Below are 25,674 nucleotides of genomic sequence, written 5' to 3' on the forward strand. Positions count from 1 at the left end.
ACCCCAGGCTCTAGCACATGTAATCCCTGCAGAGGCAGGTTACATGACAACCCTCTTTAAACAATATGTGCTGTGTGTCCAGTACACACCTTGTCATGATAAAATGAAAGGGATTATGGAAAAGCCACATAGTTTGCTAGGTTATCTTCGCACATTCTTCAACTGTCTACATCCGGTTTGTAAATAATATGAAGTAGAATTATTGATAAACGTCGAACAGAGCCTGTTACTTTAAAATACCTATTTCAATGTGCACAACGCAATTACATAAAATGAATCGGTGTGCGCGTGTGTGTGTGTCCCTGCGTGCGTACGTGTTTTCGTGCTTATACTGTATATAGAGAAAAAGAAGAAAGAAAAACAGAAGAAAAAAATTTTTCAAGCAGTGAGTTTTCGGAATTTTATTACCAATATGTCAGCTTCCAAACAGCAAGAATATGAAAAGCGGTTAAATGGAACCGTAAGATGTGAAAAAGAATGTATTCGCACTTTCTTGAAAAATAAAAATGTCCACATATTAAGGAATATAGTATACATGTACTGTATTCGTATTATATGTTATACACTCGTCAAACACAATGTGACTATGTTTACGATCGCTTTCAGGTTCCACCTCCAGTATTTGAGTCCGGACAATTCCCCACATGGACAATTCCCCACATGGACATTTTCCCCACATGGACATTTTCCCCACATGGACATTTTCCCCAAAGCAGAACATTTCCCTAGATCTCACCTTTTGTAAGAATAAATAAAAGGAAGTATTTTGGTTTTCCGGACATTTTACCACATTTCTCCTACATCCCTGCAATTATAGCCTTTATACGGCGCTTCTATTCAAAACAGCTGAATAAACTCTCATGATGTACAAATTATTTATATAGAAAAAGCAATATATGTATCGTAATTTGTATTACTTCTCTAAGAATATTGCTGACTCTGTCAAAGATGTTGTCAAGGGGAAGTAACTCCAGGTTTGTGATAAATGTGCTCTCAGCTGACTAAAGAGCACTTCCGGGGCTGAACTTCCTTTGTCAGGAATGTTGATGGATCTGAGCTAGTGAATCATCGTCGCTCATAATGTGTTATGATTCCATTGAAACACCGCAAAACCAACCACAGAGGCGACAACAATAGGCGTTTGAACATATGCATAGGTGTTAACTTTGAACGTCATGTTAAGAAGCGCGTATTCACACTGAATACGAGAGTACAGACGAAACTTTTAACTGGTTGATGGATTGGAACCTGATACTGTTTGTATTTGGTATCCAAATCTTATCGAATTTGTTAGTGGTATGAGAATGGTTAGTGTTTTACAGCGTGTACTTGAATCCTGGTGATTTAGTATGGCGTTGGGTTTTGATGGACATGAGAAGCTATAGTGTACGTCGGACAACTGTCATTTATAATGGATGAATTACAGAAGAGATCGTGGCATTTGACACTGACAGTGTTGTGGTGTTTGACAGCTCGGTACTGCTGTCATGTCGTACCCTTGAACCATCAGACATGTGGCCATTCAGCCTCATCTAATCACCAGCACGAGGTTGGTTCAAGATTCAGTCTCGATTTCAGTATACTCCTACATTCACACTCAATCATGACAAATATGTATAATAATAGTGGACACATGGTCATAACTTCATATGACATAAGGTTAATCATCACATTACTGCAGATAAGACAAAATCTACACCAGGAAGTTCAGTTACAAATACAGATTTAAACAGATGTATATATTGATACAACACTATGCAATATTCAGGCAAAGACGTATATACAAGATATAGATAGATTGTATATACGTCTTTGATTCAGCTGATATCTGACCCACATGTTAAAAATATGCTCTTTATATATCATAAGACAAGGCATTAATAATTAATTGTAAGATACTCTTCCCCACCTGTCTTGCTACCAAACATCCCACCTCACATAATCATGTCCACACGAATCCAGAGACAGGAACAATCATTATCTTTAATTTTCTTGCTTACTGTAATGTAACTGGGTTGGTACGTGGATATAAACTTGGTACAGGACACTGGTTATATGGTGCAAATGTTTAATGCGAAAATGAAACAATAGTATTCATTAGATACACGGCCATACAATATACATGGCGATTTAAAACATGTCATTACAGTTAGATGTACACAAATTAGATAGCTTATAATCACCATGATACAGTTAATTACAAGGGGCAATAACTCCTGATTGACCAAGTATATACAAATCAAATAGATATAGTACATCAAGTACACAGGCAAGAACGTCTTTATGCAACATGCATGTCCAATTCAATGCAGGTGCTGCACAGTATGACATGACCACATATACAAAGTATTCATACCGTGTTTATGGGATGCAGAGGTCATCAGAGCTGCAAAGCCAGATATGACAAGCACATCTAAAATCTGTGTAAACAAAATGAACCTAAACATTGCTATATCAGTAAATCAATATATCTGTCATCATTACAAAAGCATGAAACATACCAAAACAGTTTCGGCTAATAGTAATACAACATTCAAACTTACTTTGACATGTTCACTCTTCTTACTCTGACACATGAAAACTTTCAATCAAACATTCAAATAGACTGAAACCTGACTGATGATTTACTTTGGTAATGTTAACATGTTTTAAATTGAATTTGCTGGTGAATTAGTAAGTTATTCATGTTATACTTGTACACAAACATTACAAGCATTTGGCATGTTATGAACCAATGTACTTTTCATGAACTTGGTTACACTCCTGCGCAGTGGTGACTTAGCATAAACACCACTGCCACAGTCTAATTTGCATATCATGTGACTGGACTTTTCTCTTGTTTGTTAACAAACATGCTTTTTCAGAAATCAGAATAGAAAAAACTAATGCAAGTATTTGGGGGTTTATTCATGTTATACTTGCACACAAACATTACAAGCATTTAAATCGATCCCAATTGCGTGGATCGATGCTCATGATGTTAATCACTGGATTGTCTGGTCCAGATTCGATTATTTACAGACTGCTGTCATATAGCTGGAATATTGCTGAGTGCAGTGTTAAGCAATAAACAAACATACAAATACAAGCATTTAGCATGTTATGAACCAATGTACTTTGCATGAACTTGGTGCAGTTCTTACCAATGATGACCACTTTATGATCTGAGCACTGACTGGTATTCCTCTTGTTTCCCGAGCAGTGGCTTTGTTAATTGCTTTTAAATAATCACTGTCGAATGTCTTGAAATGTCTGTCTCGGTTCTTGAATCTGGAATAATGTTGGAAAGAGGCAGGAATTCAGACTTTTCAGTCAGGAAACCAATCAACAGATACAGCTACATCATGTACAAGCCTCCAACTGTATAAATTACTGAAAGCATCTTATCTGCCTTATAACAATATGGTAGCTTAACACTAATTACAATATATTCTGATTGGTTACTCTAGCAATGACTTAATATCACAATACACACTAATGTATCATGAAGAATAAGTAATATATTTACAACGTTGTGTATCATGTGGATCATACTGCAAATTACATGATATAACAAATGTGCAATTAAAATGATAAAAGCATACTAAACAAGACTAAATTATCAAATCCTAACCTCCTTGTGATAAATATGAATACTAAAGAAGTCTAAATTAACTTACCCCAATCAGTGCAGTGCTGTGAATCATGCGGAGTTGTAATGCAGCAGTGACCAGAGAAGAGAAATATTGAAGTGTTTAAAGCTAAACACATGCTACAGAAACAAGCGGATAGGCAATCACTGGCCAAGCTGTGGCTGGACCAGATCACTAAAGACCTTACATAACTGTTACCTGTCCTAGTTACCCATCTTAGTTACCCGTCCTAGGTACCCGTCCTAGTTACCCATCCTAGTTACCCGTCCTAGTTCCCCGTCCCAGCCCTACCACATATACACTTACAACAATCTCCACTGCCATATAAAAGTGCTTATTGATACATGTAATGGAAACAATATACCGTATTCGACGTAATAAGCGCCCCGCTCTAATAAGCGCCCACGGCGGTATTTGCTAATTTATTGGCTAGTGAACAATCCCAGTGAGCACCCCTTCCGATTGATCAATGTTCACAAGACTTATTAATTCGCGTACAATACGCACTCGTGTGTTTTATACACCCTTAATTATGGGCAATTAAATTCTAGAAAAATATATCTGTCGTACATAAACATTTCAGGCTGTCAGCATAAACCACGAAATGTATCTTTCAACTCTGTTTTTTTCACCAAAATAATATTCTAATAAGAGCCCCCTATTTCTAATTTTGAGAGCGCCCTGTGCGCTTATTATGTCGATTACGGTAGTATTCAATAAACAGAGGATGAAACTATATAAACACACTACATTGACCATGTTCACACATGTCATTACATCAGTTTACACATAGTTTGTGAACTTGTCATGAAAATACAATTAACTTCAAGGAATGTGAACTTCTTGACCATGTTGACGGACTCAATGAATTCAATTAAATATATTTTTCAATGGCATGAATGTCTAAAGCGACGTGCATGTACAGATTCAAGAGATGAGATTCACAGTACTACGAATCTCATGAAAACCATATCTTTTACTCTGATATACTTTCTCTGCATGGGGGGCACGGGTGCCCAGTCGTCTAAGGAGCCACGATTTGCTGCGCAGAGTTGCGTCCCTTGGGCACGCCAGAAACCTATGATTATGGGTTCGAATCCCAGTTCGCCCCCATGATGTTTCTAGGTTTGTCAGCACCATACCCGTGCTCATGGGTTTCACCGAAGTGGTAAACGTCTGAGACCTGCATCACTTCTGGCTTTCCTCCCACATCAAGCTGACACGCCATGATATAACTGGAATACTGTTAAAACCCAACTCACTCACTTACTCTGCATGAAGGTCTGATAACCCCTGTGTAGAAGGATGTAACATATTCCTGAGCAAATCTACGTTAAGGATTAGCAGGTTCTTCTGCCAATTGGATGTCAATTTTCTAAAACAATTTGTCTTCATTTCTTCACCACTTCATTTTACTTTTAACATGTTCAACAAATGAAAACCCACACAGAACTCAGATATTCCTTTGATTGTACTTCCTTTTAGGTGTAGATGACATGGCACTCAAAAACAAGCAACCCATGCTTGCTGTAAAAGGTGACTGTGCTTGTTGTAAGAGGCGACTTACGGGATCGGGTAGTTAGGCTCACTGACTTGGTGGATGCATGTCATCGTATCCCAATTTTGTGGATCGATGCTCATGATGTCAATCACTGGATTGTCTGGTCCAGACTTGATTATTAACAGATCGCCGTCATATAGCTGGAATATTGCTGAGTGCGGCGTTAAACAACAACAAACAAAAACAACAGGGTGTATAAAATATCCACAGCTTTAGAAATGTGCCTTTATTATTTATATTTGGAACTGTCAGTTCAGGTTCATTTTCTAAAAACAGAAATTGTATATGCTGCTCCAAATGTTTTGCTCACTTGGGCAAGGAATTTAGAAGCTGCCTTGCTAATTGTCTGATTAGAAAGCTCTCCATCTCAATACATGAATTGTGTTCCATTGCCAGGTGTTTTATGACGTGAACATCGAACCAGGCCATGTGTTGAGAAAGCGCAGCGTGGACCAGCCTCTTAGGATCCACCTTCATTACGATGACAGCCTACGGGAACTGCCAGACAAGCTCAGGAAACTAGTGCAGGTAAGCAAATTGTGTTTTTTACACATCAACCCAAGGCTATGTCTGTGAAGCATCATATTTCGTAATTTACCTTCCGTGATAACTAGATCAAATGTATTAGTACAGTATTGATCGTGATAAGCACTGTGGGCGCTCAGATAATTGACAAAAGGGGTGCTTATTAAAACTATACACTGCAAATTTTTAAGCTCCTAGCAACACTGAACAAGTAACAGTGATAGCCCTTTTGTGGAGCTCTATACTGTTGCTGCCACCAGTCCTAGCTCCCTACTGCGATAGGTGACTACTACCATGCTTGGAGTTAAACTCGTAACCGACTGACCGTTATGTGTACAATCAAGTGATGACTGCCATCACACCAAATACTCTTACCCTAGCTAAATTTTGTTAGTCAGTTTTAATTTTTATTTCGTTTCAACGAATATGTAATGGCATAGTGTGAATGTAAGGTAGAAGTTTGGCGATTTTCTCGCAAATTTTGCAAACAAAAAGGTAAATTCATCTGGGTTGCAAATGCGTAAACCTTTTCAAAATTCAATATGATGGCATTCCCAAAGATATGAACAAAAACATAAACAACTGATTAGAGGGCAAATTTCAAGATTCTTGTAATGGCCGCTTCCTCACTGACAGCAGCGATGTTACCGAGAGTGTGACGAAGGTGTCATGCGCAGAAAAGGAACTTTACTCCATTTATGCAAGGGGACATAACTCCGTATCTTTGAGTCTGTAATAAGGAAATTCGTTAATCTCAACAATTTCATTGGATGGATTACTTTAGTTTAGACATTCGTCTATACGAGACCTCTATGTCTATTCATAGGAATCTGAATTTCTGAATAAATATGTTAAAATTACAAACATTATTGTCTCATTTACTTTATTTAACATCAAACAAACCCTTATTTCTGAATAGAAGTATAGAGGGGGGTATTTGATAGTCAAAAAGACATCAAATTGTATTTAATTCACAACTTCAGATTTCTGTGATCTAGTATACATGGATAATGATCGTCTTCTGTTGCAGGAGACCGTCATTGAGGCAGTTCAGTTCTGGCAGGACACCCTGAAAGTGAGGGGAACTGGTGCTCCGATACGCTTGAGGAAGTAAGCTGGTTCTTGTATATGCCATGAATGACGTACAGTAAGATTGGTAATTTGTTGAAACTTGAGCTTTGCTTTCGTGAATGACGTACAGTAAGACTTGTAATTTGTTGAAACTTAAGCTTTGCTTTCGTGAATGACGTACAGTAAGATTGGTAATTTGTTGAAACTTGAGCTTGGCTTTCGTGAATGACGTACAGTAAGATTGGTAATTTGTTGAAACTTGAGCTTTGCTTTCGTGAATGACGTACAGTAAGACTTGTAATTTGTTGAAACTTAAGCTTTGCTTTCGTGAATGACGTACAGTAAGATTGGTAATTTGTTGAAACTTGAGCTTTGCTTTCGTGAATGACGTACAGTAAGACTTGTAATTTGTTGAAACTTAAGCTTTGCTTTCGTGAATGACGTACAGTAAGATTGGTAATTTGTTGAAACTTGAGCTTTGCTTTCGTGAATGACGTACAGTAAGCATGGTAATTTGTTGAAACTTGAGCTTTGCTTTCGTGAATGACGTACAGTAATATTGGTAATTTGTTGAAACTTGAGCTTTGCTTTCGTGAATGACGTACAGTAAGACTTGTAATTTGTTGAAACTTAAGCTTTGCTTTCGTGAATGACGTACAGTAAGCATGGTAATTTGTTGAAACTTAAGCTTTGCTTTCGTGAATGACGTACAGTAATATTGGTAATTTGTTGAAACTTGAGCCTAAGGTATAGGGAATATTAAGCATTGCTGGCTTGATGCATCCATAAAACAAAAATGGAATGATCTGGCCTTACTCTCTGACTATGGTGGAAGTATTAGCAATATGTTGTCGGTTGTGCTGTATATGTGGCCACCAGGGCAATAGCACATCATATGTACAATACACACAACCTGTACAATGGATATACATGATATATTAGACTTAATTCACATGGACTTTCAGTTTCAACATCGCAATGGCTGTTACATCACAGTGGCTGTCACATTGCAGTGGCTGTTACATTGTAGTGGCTGTTACATCGTAGTGGCTGTTACATCGCAGTGGCTGTTACATCGCAGTGGCTGTTACATTGCAGTGGCTGTTACATCGCAGTTGCTGTTACATTGTAGTGGCTGTTACATTGCAGTGGCTGTTACATTGTAGTGACTGTTACATGGCAGTGGCTGTTACATGGCAGTGGCTGTTACATCGCAGTGGCTGTTACATGGCAGTGGCTGTTACATTGCAGTGGCTGTTACACTGTAGTGGCTGTTACATTGTAGTGGCTGTTACATTGTAGTGGCTGTTACATTGTAGTGACTGTTACATGGCAGTGGCTGTTACATTGTAGTGACTGTTACATGGCAGTGACTGTTACATTGCAGTGGCTGTTACATTGTAGTGACTGTTACATTGTAGTGGCTGTTACATGGCAGTGGCTGTTACATTGTAGTGGCTGTTACATTGTAGTGGCTGTTACATTGTAGTGGCTGTTACATGGCAGTGGCTGTTACATTGTAGTGACTGTTACATGGCAGTGACTGTTACATTGAAGTGACTGTTACATGGCAGTGGCTGTTACATTGTAGTGGCTGTTACATTGTAGTGGCTGTTACATTGTAGTGGCTGTTACATGGCAGTTGCTGTTACATCGCAGTGGCTGTTACATTGCAGTGGCTGTTACATTGCAGTGGCTGTTACATTGTAGTGGCTGTTACATTGCAGTGGCTGTTACATTGTAGTGGCTGTTACATCGCAGTTGCTGTTACATCGCAGTGGCTGTTACATGGCAGTGGCTGTTACATGGCAGTGGCTGTTACATTGCAGTGGCTGTTACATTGTAGTGGCTGTTACATTGCAGTGGCTGTTACATTGTAGTGGCTGTTACATTGTAGTGGCTGTTACATCGCAGTTGCTGTTACATTGTAGTGGCTGTTACATTGTAGTGGCTGTTAGATCGCAGTGTCATTGATATTATTGTGTTGTATTTATTGCCAGGCAGTGCCACAGCCAGCGAGTGCGGTACAATGACACGAGGGTGTACTGTGTGGGGGGCTGTGCCAGTCAGACGGTGTGTGGGGACATCATCATCCCAGAGGAACACCTTGAGGTGGGTTGCATTGTCAAATATCCAGTCTAGCTTATTATTCCCCGCAATGCAGTTTGCGGGGGGTATTTAAATGGACACCGTCTGTACGTCCATGCAAGATGTCATTCTGGAGCACATCTTGTAAACCGTAAAATATTTCTACATCAAACTTTGCACATAGATAGGTCTAATGGTGAACTGGAGCCTTTTGAAAGTTTGGGTTTTTTAAGTGAGCATCAATCTCCATAATTGGTATTAGGGCTAGGATGATACACCAACTGTGAGATCCGATACATATCACAATACCTTACTCACGATACTTGCATGTGCTCTTATCTGTGGTGCGTAAACCATCTTTTTCATAGCCAGGATGGCCAAATACCTGGCACACTGATGATTTACAGTTGGCAGTGTCAAATATGGCACAACAAATGAAAATATTTATGTTTTCACTATTAACTTGCCCTACTGATCAGTGTTTAGTGGAACAGTTATTAAAGCAAACATTTAAGGTCAGAATCGATATTTTTAACTTAGTGATGCTTGTATCGAGAAGTACAAAATCGCGATCCTCCAATGCATCAGGGTATCCTCCCACCACTAATTGGTATACGATGACATGCATCAACCAAGTCAGCGAGTCGATCCAGTTAGTTGCCTTTTACGACATGCATGGGTTTGCTGAAGACCAATCTTCACAAGGTTCTTCTTGGTTGGTTGGTTGTTTAACACCGCACTCAGCAATATACCAGCTATATGACGGCGGTCTGTAAATAATCGAGTCTGGGCCAGGAAATCCAGTGATTGATATCGTGAGCATCAATCTACGCTATTGGGATACGATGACATGCATCAACCAAGTCAGCGAGTCTGACCACACGATCCCATTAGTTGCCTTTTACGACAAGCATAGTTGCCTTTTACGACAAGCATGGGTTGGTTATCATGGTTGTGTCTATGTGAAAGTCCTTGGTTCCATTCTCAAAATGGGATTAGAAATGTCTTTTTGGGGGGCCCCGTGACTCCATGTTTGGTCCGCATGTCACCCATTATGGTAAATTGGAGAAGCCAGGGACATAATCATGTTGAACACAACTGATATCAGTTCATGAAGGAAGACATACAAAAGACTTTTGCCAACTAGCTTTCTTCAAAGGCATGATGTCTGTTTCCAGGGTTGCCATTCCTGGGACCAGTCCACCTACCTGTATGACCATCAGACTGTGTCTGGCGCCGGCGTCAACAACACCGACTTCATCCTGTACGTGGCGGCGGTGCACTCCCAGCGGTGCAAGCAGGGCAACACCATTGCATACGCAGCGCACTGCCAGCAGGAGCGAGTCCTTGATAGGTGGGTTACAGCCTCACCAACAGGAAGCTGCAGAAAGTGTCCCTAATGTTTGTGGTATTGAGAACACGTACAATGAACCTGAGATAGGGTGTATTTTTGTAAATTTATGTATGACAAATGTTGTATTTAGGATAACACCTTCTTTGTAAAGTACAGATTCTCATACTTAACTGTTTGTGTCCAACTAAAGTAAGAGCTGTACGTTTTCGTTCCACATGGTCTGTGATCCCACTTTGTGTTTTTCAGACCAGTAGCTGGCTACTTCAGCATCTGCCCCAAGTCCCTGTCTCTGGAGATTCAGGAGAAAATGCAGCTGCTGTCTACCATGAAGCATGAGATTCTGCATGCATTGGTTAGTAGGCTCCACATACATGATATTCTGCATGCATTGGTTAGTAGGCTCCACACACATGACATTCTGCATGCACTGGTTAGTAGGCTCCACATACATGATATTCTGCATTCACTGGTTAGTACGCTCAACACACATGACATTCTGCATCCACTGGTTAGTACGCTCAACACACATGACATTCTGCATGCACTGGTTAGTAGGCTCCACGTACATGACATTCTGCATGCACTGGTTAGTACACTCAACACACAACATTCTGCATGCACTGGTTAGTAGGCTCCACATACATGACATTCTGCATGCACTGGTTAGTAGGCTCCACACACATAACATTCTGCATGCACTGGTTAGTAGGCTCCACATACATGATATTCTGCATTCACTGGTTAGTACGCTCAACACACATGACATTCTGCATGCACTGGTTAGTACGCTCAACACACATGACATTCTGCATGCACTGGTTAGTAGGCTCCACATACATGAAATTCTGCATGCACTGGTTAGTAGGCTCCACACACATGACATTCTGCATGCACTGGTTAGTAGGCTCCACATACATAACATTCTGCGTGCACTGGTTAGTAGGCTCCACATACATGACATTCTACATGCACTGGTTAGTAGGCTCCACATACATGACATTCTACATGCACTGGTTAGTAGGCTGCACATACATAACATTCTGCATGCACTGGTTAGTACACTCAACACACAACATTCTGCATGCACTGGTTAGTAGGCTCCACACACATGACATTCTGCATGCACTGGTTAGTAGGCTCCACATACATGACATTCTGCATGCGCTGGTTAGTAGGCTCCACACACATGACATTCTGCATGCACTGGTTAGTAGGCTCCACATACATAACATTCTGCATGCACTGGTTTGTAGGCTCCACACACATGACATTCTGCATGCACTGGTTAGTAGGCTCCACATACATAACATTCTGCATGCACTGGTTAGTAGGCTCCACATACATAACATTCTGCATGCACTGGTTAGTAGGCTCCACATACATGACATTCTGCATGCACTGGCTAGTAGGCTCCACATAATGACATTCTGCATGCACTGGTTAGTAGGCTCCACATACATAACATTCTGCATGCACTGGTTAGTAGGCTCCACATACATAACGTTCTGCATGCACTGGTTAGTAGGCTCCACATAATGACATTCTGCATGCACTGGTTAGTAGGCTCCACGTAAATGACTTTCTGCATGCACTGGTTAGTAGGCTCCACATACATGACATTCTGCATGCACTGGTTAGTACGCTCAACACACATGACATTCTGCATGCACTGGTTAGTAGGCTCCACATACATGACATTCTACATGCTCTGGTTAGTAGGCTCCACATACATGACATTCTGCATGCACTGGTTTGTAGGCTGCACACACATGACATTCTGCATGCACTGGTTAGTAGGCTCCACATACATAACATTCTGCATGCACTGGTTAGTAGGCTCCACATACATAACATTCTGCATGCACTGGTTAGTAGGCTCCACATACATGACATTCTGCATGCACTGGTTAGTAGGCTCCACACACATGACATTCTGCATGCACTGGCTAGTAGGCTCCACATAATGACATTCTACATGCACTGGTTAGTAGGCTCCACATACATAACATTCTACATGCACTGGTTAGTAGGCTCCACATACATGACATTCTGCATACACTGGTTAGTAGGCTCCACATACATGACATTCTGCATGACTGGTTAGTAGGCTCCACATAAATGACATTCTGCATGCACTGGTTAGTAGGCTCCACATACATGACATTCTACATGCACTGGTTAGTAGGCTCCACATACATGACATTCTGCATGACTGGTTAGTAGGCTCCACATAAATGACATTCTGCATGCACTGGTTAGTAGGCTCCACATACATGACATTCTGCATGCACTGGTTTGTAGGCTCCACACACATGACATTCTGCATGCACTGGTTAGTAGGCTCCACACACATGACATTCTGCATGCACTGGTTAGTAGGCTCCACATACATGACATTCTACATGCACTGGTTAGTAGGCTCCACACACATGACATTCTACATGCACTGGTTAGTAGGCTCCACATACATGACATTCTACATGCACTGGTTAGTAGGCTCCACATACATGACATTCTGCATGCACTGGTTAGTAGGCTCCACATACATGAAATTCTGCATGCACTGGTTAGTAGGCTCCACACACATGACATTCTGCATGCACTGGTTAGTAGGCTCCACACACATGACATTCTGCATGCACTGGTTAGTAGGCTCCACACACATGACATTCTGCATGCACTGGTTAGTAGGCTCCACATACATGACATTCTGCATGCACTGGTTAGTAGGCTCCACACACACAACATTCTGCATGCACTGGCTAGTAGGCTCCACATACATGACATTCTACATGCGTCAACACTGACAATGTTATGATGGCAATTTTTGTCAAAATAATCTGTTGTGACATTAACATGACAACATTAAGCCTGTTACCATCAAGACATTGACACTTCGTGTTGGAAGGCAGATCTATGATATGTGTGATGCCTTGCTTCACCTGCATTTTGGATGGTCTTTATTGAAAATATACGCACAAAGGAATATTACTCCATCCCCATGACTTGATGATCTCGACATCTTTCTCTCTTATGAAATATTGGGATGAGTTTTACTGAATACAGTTTTTGAAGATCTGATGTTACTTGGCATGTTGCATTTGCAGACACATGACTTGTTTTTCACTCTGTTGTGCCAGGGTTTTACAGCCGGCCTGTACGCCTTCTACCGAGACCAGAACGGAGACCCACTCACTGACCGCAACCCCTTGTCACTCAAACCTTTTGGCTTCAACAGAAAGTAAGCAGCCATTTTCAGTTTTCTTCATCTTTGTAGTTTCAGCTCACCTTGTTTAGATAGTGAATGTTTTGTTTAAATATGACCACCAAGCAACTTAACTTTGTGAATCCTTGAAGTAAGAAATGGCATGGATAACTTTCACAACTTCGCTGTGTCCCTTGGGCACGCCAGAAACCTATGATTCGAATCCCGGTTTGCCCTGATTATGTTTCAAGGTTTGTCAGCACCATACCCGTGCTCATGGGTTTCATCGAAGTAGTTAAACATCTGAGACCGGCATCACTTCAGGCTTTCCCCCACATTAGGCTGACACACCGTGATATAACTGGAATACTGTTAAAAGCGGCTTTAAACAAAACTCCCCCCTGATAACGGTGTAAGAATCTACATCGAAATATCGCTACATGCAATAAACCAAAAGTTATCCGTAAAGTTGTACGTTTTCTTACCTACTCACCAACTTCCAGGATACCAATTTCCTTGAAGTATTTAATTGTTTTATTTTGTTCAACAGGCTGGGCATGTATGTATGGAGCACAAATGTTGTGAAAAAAGTGAAACGGAAAAACTGGAAGTTGAAAACCGGGACTTTTGAGAAAGATGCTATATTCATAGTTACGCCCAAAGTGACAGTAAGTGTTGTAGGAGCTGTGACAAGGTAAACCATTGTTGCGATGTCAACATGTCAATATCACACCACAATGAGATGATGCAGAAATCTTGATACAGTATGTCAATTTAGTTTGTTTGCTGTTTATGCCTCTCTCAGCAATATTCCAGCTATTTCACGGAGGTCGGTAAATAATTAAGTCTGGTCAATCCCTGTGACTGACATCATGCGCATCAATCTACTTGATTGGCATATGACGTATATCAACTTAGTCAGCGAGCCTGACCACCTGATCACGTTAGTCACCTCTTACGACAAGCATGGGTTGCTGACAACCAGTAATGAAAACAAGATCTTCACGGGGAGACAAGCATAGGTTGCTGAAAACCAGTTCTAACCCAGATCTTTACAGGGAGACAAGCATGGGTTGCTGAAAACCAGTTCTAACCCAGATCTTCACAGGGAGACAAGCATAGGTTGCTGAAAACCAGTTCTAACCCAGATCTTCACAGGGAGACAAGCATAGGTTGCTGAAAACCAGTTCTAACCCAGATCTTCACAGGGAGACAAGCATAGGTTGCTGAAAACCAGTTCTAACCCAGATCTTCACAGGGAGACAAGCATAGGTTGCTGAAAACCAGTAATGAAAACAAGATCTTCATGGGGAGACAAGCATAGGTTGCTGAAAACCAGTTCTAACCCAGATCTTTACAGGGAGACAAGCATGGGTTGCTGAAAACCAGTTCTAACCCAGATCTTCACAGGGAGACAAGCATAGGTTGCTGAAAACCAGTTCTAACCCAGATCTTCATAGGGAGACAAGCATAGGTTGCTGAAAACCAGTTCTAACCCAGATCTTCACAGGGAGACAAGCATAGGTTGCTGAAAACCAGTTCTAACCCAGATCTTTACAGGGAGACAAGCATAGGTTGCTGAAAACCAGTTCTAACTCAGATCTTCACAGGGAGACAAGCATAGGTTGCTGAAAACCAGTTCTAACCTGGATCTTTATGAGTGTGAAACAAATAACAGAGTGCAGTATTAACCCTGGGACCTGCATTAGGATGGCTTGGGTGGTAAGGCTCAGTTACTTGGTTCATTACTTGTCATCATAACCCAAGGCATGTGAGTATGTCATAATATCAATCACTGGATTGTCTCCCGATGAAGATCTGGGTCAAGACTGGTCTTTGACAACCTATGCTTGTCTCCCTGTGAAGATCTGGGTTAGAACAGGTCTTCAGCAACCTATGCGTGTCTCCCCATGAAGATCTGTGTAGAACTGGTCTTCAGCAAAATTAGCTTATTGCAAGAGGTGACTAATGCACGCCGTATCCCAATCGAGTAGATAGATGCTCATGATGTCAGTCACTGGATTGACTGGTCCAGACTCTATGATTTACAGGCTGCCAACATGAAGCAGGAATATTGTTGTGTGCGGCATTCAGCAACAAAAAAATAGTTTTCCACTCAGTTATCTTGGCTTGTGTATCCTCACTGGATCATGTAGAATACTAACAGTGACATGTCCTGTGTCATTTAGAAAGAGGTAAGGCGCCATTTCAACTGCTCCACACTAGAGGGAGCTGAACTTGAAGACCAGGGAATTGATGGGACGGCGCTAACACATTGGGAAAAGAGAGTGTTTGAGGTGAGTGATCGATTCTGCCTCGTTACACAGCCTAGGTTTTCTTTCTATAATATTCAACTTTTGTCAGTGGATTTTCACCAAACTTGGTATATGGATAATCTCTAATGAAAGTAAGGTCGTGTTCGATAACCAGTCAAGTATAACAGTCAAATAAAAATGATTAAAATGGGTGATAACTTAAAGCAAGAGTTGGTGGATTGTAGTCATATTTTAGATAGTCTCTCATACAAGACAGGGCAAGTTTAATAACCAGCCATCAGCCAATTCAAACAATGTCAAAGGTCGCATGACATTGACCAAAAACTGGTCTAGTTGGTTTCAGGATGAGAAGTTTGAAATGAATATGAGTTCTACCGATCCTTTTGAGATGTTGACCTGAAGATTTATCTGTGAAAATGCCTTTAACATGTTTAAATCAAATAACACAACAAGTACAGTCGTAAAATTTGAATTGGTCCTGACGATGATTTGTTTCAGAATGAGGCAATGACCGGAGCATATACACAAAACTCAGTGATTTCCCGCATCACCCTAGCGATGATGGAGGATACTGGGTGAGGCTGCTGTCGTGGTTCACGTGCATGTGCAACCATTTAAATATTTTATTTTGATTTTAGAAACACATGTCATATCAACTTCATTCAAGGCATGGTTTGTGCACTCTGGAAAAATTATTTTGGAAGATAAATAGAAACTCACCCTTGTATCCTTTGATATCATATGTATATCAACTTTCGTCGATAAAAGCTTATAGCACCTCCCCAAGCCTTGTATTTTTAAATGTTTATCAATACGTGTTTATATTCTTGATATTAAACGTCACTCGGTGAGATTCTCCCTGTAAGACCCGACAAGAGTAGTGTGAATAGGACAGTGATGGTTTTAACACATTGATTTTCTTCTGTTCCAATCCGTGAAGATCCGGGATAGAATAGGTCTTCAGCAACCCATGCTTGCCGTAAAAGGCGACTATGCTTGTCGTAAAAAGGGACTAACGGGATCGGGTGGTCAGGCTCGCTGACTTGGTTGATATATGTCATCGATCCCAATTGCGTGGATCGATGCTCATAATGTCATTCACTGGATTGTCTGGTCCAGACCCGATTATTTACAGACCGCTGTCATATAGCTGGAATATTGCTGAGTGCGGCGTTAAACAACAAACCAACCAACCAATCTTCTGTTCCAGATGGTACCAAGTCAAGTATGAGAATGCTGGAAATTTCGAATGGGGGAAAAACTTGGGCTGTGACTTTGTACAGAAAAGTTGTTACGAGTGGATAGAGATTAAACAACAAAGGTAAAGACTTGATGGTAGTCCAGTGAAACCCACGTTATCCAGACCTGTACCGTTCCAAGTTATGCTACTCAAAAAAAGTTTAGGACCACCTCATTCTTTCATATAGTTAATCTGTGATAGTTGGGTATCCTTAGTTGGCCCTTAACCTTTTTAAAGTAGCATAAATCATTCAGATTAATTGACGGGTTCATGAATCAAGATAAAGACTATCATATAGCATATTTTCAGTCGAATTCAGCATTTCTTAATTTCTTTGTAGCAATTTCATGAAAACAATACACAATGGAATCTATCTAAAACAGACTTCTGTGGGACTGAAAGTTAAATTAATTCCAGTTTAGACAAAGGCCTGAATAGGTGCATCTTCCTGAGGCAAGGGAATTAACTGACTGTAAAAGTCTAGTTTCCATCCTTGCTGAACTAGGCTGGAATTTCAGGGCTCAATGGTAGCACCGCCAGTGGCAGTTAAGAGTTATGTCCCTTCTATGTCCTTCCTATTGACCAATCAATCAGATTCCATCTCTCATATCACATGCATTTGCTTTAAACAAAATGGTGGAGTCCAGTGAAGAAAATCTGATTGATAATCAAGATCTTTATTGTAATAAAATGGGTCTTACTTTTGCGAAGTTCGTCAAATCCATTGAGCACCTTGATTAAAAACATTAAACAATTTGGAATATATATATATGTGTTGGTACTAAATTGACGGAACACATGCTTTGGAAATCTTGCAATTGACTGTAATCTACACAGCAGTTTACGAACTGGATGTCTATTTTGATTGTACTATGCATAGACTTGTTAGTCCAGCCAAAATAAAACTCCATAACTCCAGCTTTTTTCGGCAAGGGTGGAAACTGGTCTTTTATTGTCAGTTATCTCCCTTGACCCGGGAAGATGAAATAAATGAGGTTATATCAGGAGATGAAGAGTTGGAAATATGACAAGGCTCAAAGCATATTATTATTTAACAGACTATACATGGTATACACAGGTCCATTAGTGTGGACGAGTATTGACAGAAGTTCAGTAGAGTCAGAGTCTGGTTGTGACGGATTCCACTGTACATGTATATTAGGTTGATTTTATGCATGTAGCTGACGTAACATTAAGAAAGAAACTCGCCGAGTTTAATCAGTGCTCAGAAATAGAACTGATTACTTGTTTTGAGACCCGCAAAGGTCCGGGTAGAAGAGATCTTCAGCAACCCATGCTTGCCGTAAAAGGCGACTATGCTTGTCGAAAGAGGCGACTAAAGGGATCGAGTGGTCAGGCTCGCTGACTTGGTTGATGCATGTCATTGTATCCCAATTGCGTGGATTGATGCTCATTTTGTCAATAAGTAGATAATCTGGTCCAGACTCAATATTTTAGAGACCGCCATCATATAGCTGGAATATTGCTGAGTGTGGTATTAAACAACATGAAACAAACAAACAAACAAACTTGTTTTTGATTTTATTGATTCCAGTGACAACTGTTCTATAGGTTCCTCTCATGACTTGTGTTTCTAGGCATGAAAGCATCTACCCATACTGTGAGCAGGTGCGCCGCGGGGAGCTGTGGACAGACTGCTCCAACAACCGACACTCAGTGGCTCTGTGTAACCTTGTGGAGTATAAAGCTGCTCTAGAACCTCGATACCAGGTAAATAATGATGTGACAGACGACAGACACTGGGTGGCTCTTTGTAACCTCGTGGAGTATAAAGCTGCTCTAGAACCTCGATACCAGGTAAATAATGATGTGTCAGACTACAGACACTGGGTGGCTCTTTGTAACCTCGTGGAGTATAAAGCTGTTTTAGAACCTCGATACCAGGTAAATAATGATGTGACAGACGACAGACACTCGGTGGCTCTGTGATACCTTGTGGAGTATAAAGCTGCTCTAAAACCTCAATACCAGGTAAATAATGATGTGACAGACTACAGACACTCAGTGGCTCTGTGTTACCTCGTGGAGTATAAAGCTGCTCTAGAACCTCGATACCAGGTAAATAATGATGTGACAGACGACAGACACTTGGTGGCTCTGTGTTACCTTGTGGAGTATAAAGCTGCTCTAGAACCTCGATACCAGGTGAATAATGATGTGACAGACGACAGACACTCAGTGTCTCTGTGTTACCTCGTGGAGTATAAAGCTGCTCTAGAACCTCGATACCAGGTAAATAATGATGTGACAGACGACAGACACTCAGTGGCTCTGTGTAACCTCGTGGAGTATAAAGCTGCTCTAGAACCTCGATACCAGGTAAATAATGATGTGACAGACTACAGACACTGGGTGGCTCTGTGTTACCTTGTGGAGTATAAAGCTGCTCTAGAACCTCGATACCAGGTAAATAATGATGTGACAGACGACAGACACTGGGTGGCTCTGTGTTACCTTGTGGAATATAAAGCAGCTCTAGAACCTCGATACCATGTAAATAATGATGTGACAGACTACAGACACTCGATGGATCTGTGATACCTTGTGGAGTATAAAGCTGCTCTAGAACCTCGATACCAGGTAAATAATGATGTGACAGACGACAGACACTCGGTGGCCCGGTGATACCTTGTGGAGTATAAAGCTGCTCTAGAACCTCGATACCAGGTAAATAATGATGTGACAGACTACAGACACTCGGTGGCCCTGTGATACCTTGTGGAGTATAAAGCTGCTCTAGAACCTCGATACCAGGTAAATAATGATGTGACAGACGACAGACACTCGGTGGCCCGGTGATACCTTGTGGAGTATAAAGCTGCTCTAGAACCTCGATACCAGGTAAATAATGATGTGACAGACTGCAGACACTCGGTGTCTCTGTGTTACCTTGTGGAGTATAAAGCTGCTCTAGAACCTTGATACCAGGTAAATAATGATGTGACAGACGACAGACACTCAGTGGCTCTGTGTAACCTTGTGGAGTATAAAGCTGCTCTCTAGAACCTCGATACCAGGTAAATAATGATGTGACAGACGACAGACACTCAGTGGCTCTGTGTAACCTTGTGGAGTATAAAGCTGCTCTAGAACCTCGATACCAGGTAAATAATGATCTGACAGACTACAGACACTTGGTGGCTCTGTGTAACCTTGTGGAGTATAAAGCTGCTCTAGAACCTCGATACCAGGTAAATAATGATGTGACAGACGACAGACACTGGGTGGCTCTGTGTTACCTTGTGGAGTATAAAGCTGCTCTAGAACCTCGATATATATCGATACCAGGTAAATAATGATGTGACAGACTACAGACACTCGATGGATCTTTGTAACCTTGTGGAGTATAAAGCTGCTCTAAAACCTCGATACCAGGTAAATAATGATGTGACAGACTACAGACACTCGGTGGCTCTGTGTTACCTTGTGGAGTATAAAGCTGCTCTAGAACCTCGATACCAGGTAAATAATGATGTGACAGACTACAGACACTCAGTGGCTCTGTGTTACCTCGTGGAGTATAAAGCTGTTCTAGAACCTCGATACCAGGTTAATATTGATGTGACAGACTACAGACACTCAGTGGCTCTGTGTAACCTTGTGGAGTATAAAGCTGCTCTAGAACCTCGATACCAGGTAAATAATGATGTGACAGACTACAGACACTCAGTGGCTCTGTGATACCTTGTGGAGTATAAAGCTGCTCTAGAACCTCGATACCAGGTAAATAATGATGTGACAGACTACAGACACTCAGTGGCTCTGTGTTACCTTGTGGAGTATAAAGCTGTTCTAGAACCTCGATATCAGGTTAATATTGATGTGACAGACTACAGACACTCGGTGGCTCTGTGTAACCTCATGGAGTATAAAGCTGCTCTAGAACCTCGATACCAGGTAAATAATGATGTGACAGACGACAGACACTTGGTGGCTCTGTGTTACCTCGTGGAGTATAAAGCTGCTCTAGAACCTCGATACCAGGTTAATAATGATGTGACAGACTACAGACACTCAGTGGCTCTGTGTTACCTCGTGGAGTATAAAGCTGCTCTAGAACCTTGATACCAGGTAAATAATGATATGACAGACTACACACTCGGTGGGTCTGTGTTACCTCGTGGAGTATAAAGCTACTCTAGAACCTCGATACCAGGTAAATAATGATGTGACAGACGACAGACACTCAGTGGCTCTGTGTTACCTTGTGGAGTATAAAGCTACTCTAGAACCTCGATACCAGGTAAATAATGATGTGACAGACAACAGACACTGGGTGGCTCTGTGATACCTTGTTGAATATAATTGATTGAAACAGGTCTGTCGGTATTTCAAAAGTGATTGATTCTGTATTGTTTCTGTTTTTAGTACTTCTCATACCTCAAAGGTGTAGCAACACAGGAAGTAAAAAGATTTGGAGGCTCAGTTAAACTTGCTGATTATTGTCCGTATCTGCAGGTGAGTGTGTGGTTCACAGTATGAGAAAGAAGCATGTGTGGCCTCCACTGGTGATAACCTCAGTATTGAGAATCTTTCTTGTGCATGTACCCTGTTGGTATTCCAGGTTAAGATAGGTACGCAGAGGCTGAACGGAAATGGGGTGTGACATCGCTTTCATGAATATTGCACTTATATAGCGATGTACATGTGTGTGTGTGTGTCCGGACTAAAGCTGGTTTCATAGTGCTAGGGATACCACACACAGTACACTGACTCCATGCAGATCCATCCTTGCTTTCCCCCCTGACAGGGTAACAACATGTACCATGTTTCACATTGTTTTGTATGTTCTATCCACTAGACGAGGTAGACAGTTTTAGTTGCATGTTAATCTAAGGGTTTGAAAATCATCAACCAAGATCCAACCCTTGACAAACAAGAAACATTAGATGTTTGTTCGATGGCTTTTTTTATCCAAATCCTTGATACCATATTGTATCTGTGAAATGCTTTGTGGCCCTGATGTTTTGTTTATGATTTATTATATCTCAGTCATGCGTTTCAGGAGTTCTCCTGGACCAGCAGCGATAGATCACTACGGGGGTCCAGCTGTAGAGCTTCCCAGAACAATGTCGGTGAGTACTTCACGATACAGCTGTAGAGCTACACATGACAATGTTGGTGAGTTCCTCTTGATGAAGCTGTAGAGCTGCCCATACCAATGTCGGTGAGTACGTCACGATGCAGCTGTAGAGCTGCCCAGACCAATGTCAGTGAGTCCGTCACGATGCAGCTGTAGAGCTTCCCAGAACAATGTCAGTGAGTACGTCACGATGCAGCTGTAGAGTTGCCCAGAACAATGTCAGTGAGTCCGTCACGATGCAGCTGTAGAGCTGCCCAGACCAATGTCAGTGAGTCCGTCACGATGCAGCTGTAGAGCTTCCCAGAACAATGTCAGTGAGTACGTCACGATGCAGCTGTAGAGCTGCCCAGAACAATGTCAGTGAGTCCGTCACGATGCAGCTGTAGAGCTGCCCATACCAATGTCAGTGAGTCCGTCACGATGCAGCTGTAGAGCTGCCCATACCAATGTCAGTGAGTCCGTCATGATGCAGTGTAGTCTAGGACCTGCGTCACTTCAGGTTTTACTCCAACATGAAACTGTCATTTGATACAACTGAAATTGTTAAACTGTTAGGATGTGGGTTAAACTCACTAGACAATCTCAATACATATAAGATTTACCTTATGAAAATCACATGTGGAGTGAGAGTTATGAATCTACTTGATCATGATCCACTGTTTCTCCTCAGGGCCTGAATCCAACTTCTTCGGGGAAAAGTATGGCAATGATTCTAAATGTTTTAACCATGCGGACCGATGGTACCTGCAGCGGTGCTACTCCATGGACAGCCCCCAGCACAGCGGCAGCGGATGCTACCAGGTAGGCTGCGTACAGTGAAACCTCATGAATATGGACAGTTCTGTTGTCAGTCAAATGTTAGAATAACAAGTATACAGTTTTTTGTTTGTTGTTAAACTAATACTATGTTGATGTTTCAGTTCCACCGCAGCAGTGACATGAGACTAATACTGTGTTGATGTTTCAGTTCCACTGCAGCGGTGACATGAGACTAATACTGTGTTGATGTTTCAGTTCCACCGCAGCGGTGACATGAGACTAATACTGTGTTGATGTTTCAGTTCCACCGCAGCAGTGACAAGAGACTAATACTGTGTTGATGTTTCAGTTCCACCGCAGCGGTGACATGAGATTAATACTGTGTTGATGTTTCAGTTCCACCGCAGCGGTGACATGAGACTAATACTGTGTTGATGTTTCAGTTCCACCGCAGCGGTGACATGAGACTAATACTGTGTTGATGTTTCAGTTCCACCGCAGCGGTGACAAGAGACTAATACTGTGTTGATGTTTCAGTTCCACCGCAGCAGTGACATGAGACTAATACTGTGTTGATGTTTCAGTTCCACCGCAGCGGTGACATGAGACTAATACTGTGTTGATGTTTCAGTTCCACCGCAGCGGTGACATGAGACTAATACTGTGTTGATGTTTCAGTTCCACCGCAGCGGTGACATGAGACTAATACTGTGTTGATGTTTCAGTTCCACCGCAGCGGTGACATGAGACTAATACTGTGTTGATGTTTCAGTTCCACCGCAGCGGTGACATGAGACTAATACTGTGTTGATGTTTCAGTTCCACCGCAGCGGTGACATGAGACTAATACTGTGTTGATGTTTCAGTTCCACCGCAGCGGTGACATGAGACTAATACTGTGTTGATGTTTCAGTTCCACTGCAGCGGTGACATGAGACTAATACTGTGTTGATGTTTCAGTTCCACCGCAGCGGTGACATGAGACTAATACTGTGTTGATGTTTCAGTTCCACTGCAGCAGTGACAAGGGACTGATAGTACAGGTTGCCAAGAAGTCATATCGCTGCTATCGCCAAGGGCAGGTCCTGAATGTGGAGTTTGTCTCCGATAACTACCTGCACAAGGGCAGCATTGTGTGCCCTACCTGCCAACATGTCTGTGATGTGAGTGACGTTTTTATCCTTCTTTTTGACTTTGTATCATGCTCACTATAGTACTGGATCAGCAGAAGTTGGAAATCAAGTAAGGCTGATGTTTTAGTAGTTAACTCCTTCTTGGAAGGCCAGATTATTTTCAAATTTGGTTTGCAAATCTGCTGACTCCAAACAAATGAAACTGAAAAATTAAAAGGAAAGCATGGGGTTTCATATTCTGCCGACAGAAAATAAGTTAAAAAAAAATTGGTTTACTGTCGTTATCAATGTGAGTAAATTATTTAAAGAACTATAAATAAAACCTGTTGAAAATCTATTTGAGATACTCCTGCCCAGTGTTCGAAATAAGTGTCCGTGGCAGATAGATCTTGTGTCATGCCCGTAGTTTTATTTTTGTATGGGTCTTTATGGCCTGCCGTAAATTAAATGTGAAATTATTTGTCTTGTTGTCTTGTTTTTTTAAATGAGTGTGAAGAGTTTAGTCAGGCGTGCAGCTTCTAAAGTCTGTGGGTCCTGAAAGCAACCTGGCATATTATTTTTTATTCAAAACACTGCTCCTCCCCTCAATTCAATTTTTTAATTTATTTTGAAATATTTGAAATTTAAATATTGTTTTTATATTTTTATATTTTTTTAATCTATTGACTTGAATTTCTGAACCAACACTCCATAGACCCCCCCAAAAATGGTCTTGTCTAATGTATGAAAAGAATCATGACAAAAGATTATTAAATCTACAATATCATTACAGTAAATAATAGATATAAGGTCATTAGGTATATTCCTGTGGTTTCTCAGTAATCATATCTCAAACTCATTTTCCGTCTTTACCAGGAGAGTGGCATCACTTGCCCACCGGATGAAGAGCTGCCACAAATTCCTGTTCAAGTGGATGCGCTCCAGGCGCCGTGTGCTGCTGACAAACTGGACACAACATGGCTCCTTGCCTCACTCCTCACAAGCATTGTTTGTCTCCTTGTGGCTCATAGCTGAGGCAAGCCTTGACTCTGGGTGTGTGACAGTAAAGACGAGTCGATGCTCTGTCTCCTGAGTGACTCTGTGTGTCTCACATCATAGACAAGTGTTCACTGTGTCTCTGTGTGACTCACATCGTAGACAAGTGTTCACTGTGTCTATGTGTGTCTCACATCGTAGACAAGTGTTCACTGTGTCTCTGTGTGACTCACATCGTAGACAAGTGTTCACTGTGTCTATGTGTGTCTCACATCGTAGACAACTGTTCACTGTGTCTATGTGTGTCTCACAACGTAGACAAGTGTTCACTGTGTCTCTGTGTGTTTCTCGCATCATAGACAAGTGTTCACTGTGTCTCTGTGTGTCTCGCATCGTAGACAAGTGTTCACTGTGTCTGTGTGTGTCTCACATCGTAGACAAGTGTTCACTGTGTCTTTGTGTGTCTCGCATCATAGACAAGTGTTCACTGTGTCTCTGTGTGACTCACATCGTAGACAAGTGTTCACTGTGTCTCTGTGTGTCTCACATCGTAGACAAGTGTTCACTGTGTCTATGTGTGTCAGGAAAACAAGCTGTCTCGTGGCTGTGTTTGTGTTTATAAGGCCAGTTGGTCAGGACAGCTAACGCTGTTGTGCAATAGGGGGAATATCTTGATGGATTGACAAATGAATTTTTTTTTTCAAGGTCACATATCGGATGTGGATGGTTTTTATTTGATAATAACTTTCCA

At 41.4% G+C, this 25,674-nt stretch overlaps 1 protein-coding gene and 1 pseudogene across 1 annotated transcript; both read left to right on the forward strand.

The window, feature by feature from the left end:
- The first annotated feature begins 1,028 nt into the window (after positions 1-1,028).
- On the forward strand, positions 1,029-25,015 carry LOC139465304 (leishmanolysin-like peptidase). Its single transcript, XM_071246989.1, has 17 exons — positions 1,029-1,549; positions 5,590-5,721; positions 6,749-6,828; positions 8,790-8,901; positions 10,056-10,231; positions 10,478-10,583; positions 13,372-13,472; positions 13,987-14,104; positions 15,626-15,733; positions 16,211-16,287; positions 16,923-17,033; positions 18,551-18,683; positions 21,342-21,431; positions 21,979-22,048; positions 22,727-22,857; positions 23,823-23,978; positions 24,804-25,015. The coding sequence occupies exons 1-17, from the start codon at positions 1,412-1,414 to the stop codon at positions 24,960-24,962; spliced, it is 1,998 nt and encodes a 665-aa protein (XP_071103090.1). The 5' UTR covers positions 1,029-1,411; the 3' UTR covers positions 24,963-25,015.
- Positions 6,962-8,720, forward strand: LOC139465978 (uncharacterized; annotated as a pseudogene).
- Positions 25,016-25,674: the final 659 nt, after the last annotated feature.

This window comes from Haliotis cracherodii, unplaced genomic scaffold, assembly GCF_022045235.1.
Source record: "Haliotis cracherodii isolate W230 unplaced genomic scaffold, xgHalCrac1.p SCAF_18, whole genome shotgun sequence".
NCBI classification, from domain to species: Eukaryota; Metazoa; Mollusca; class Gastropoda; order Lepetellida; family Haliotidae; genus Haliotis; species Haliotis cracherodii.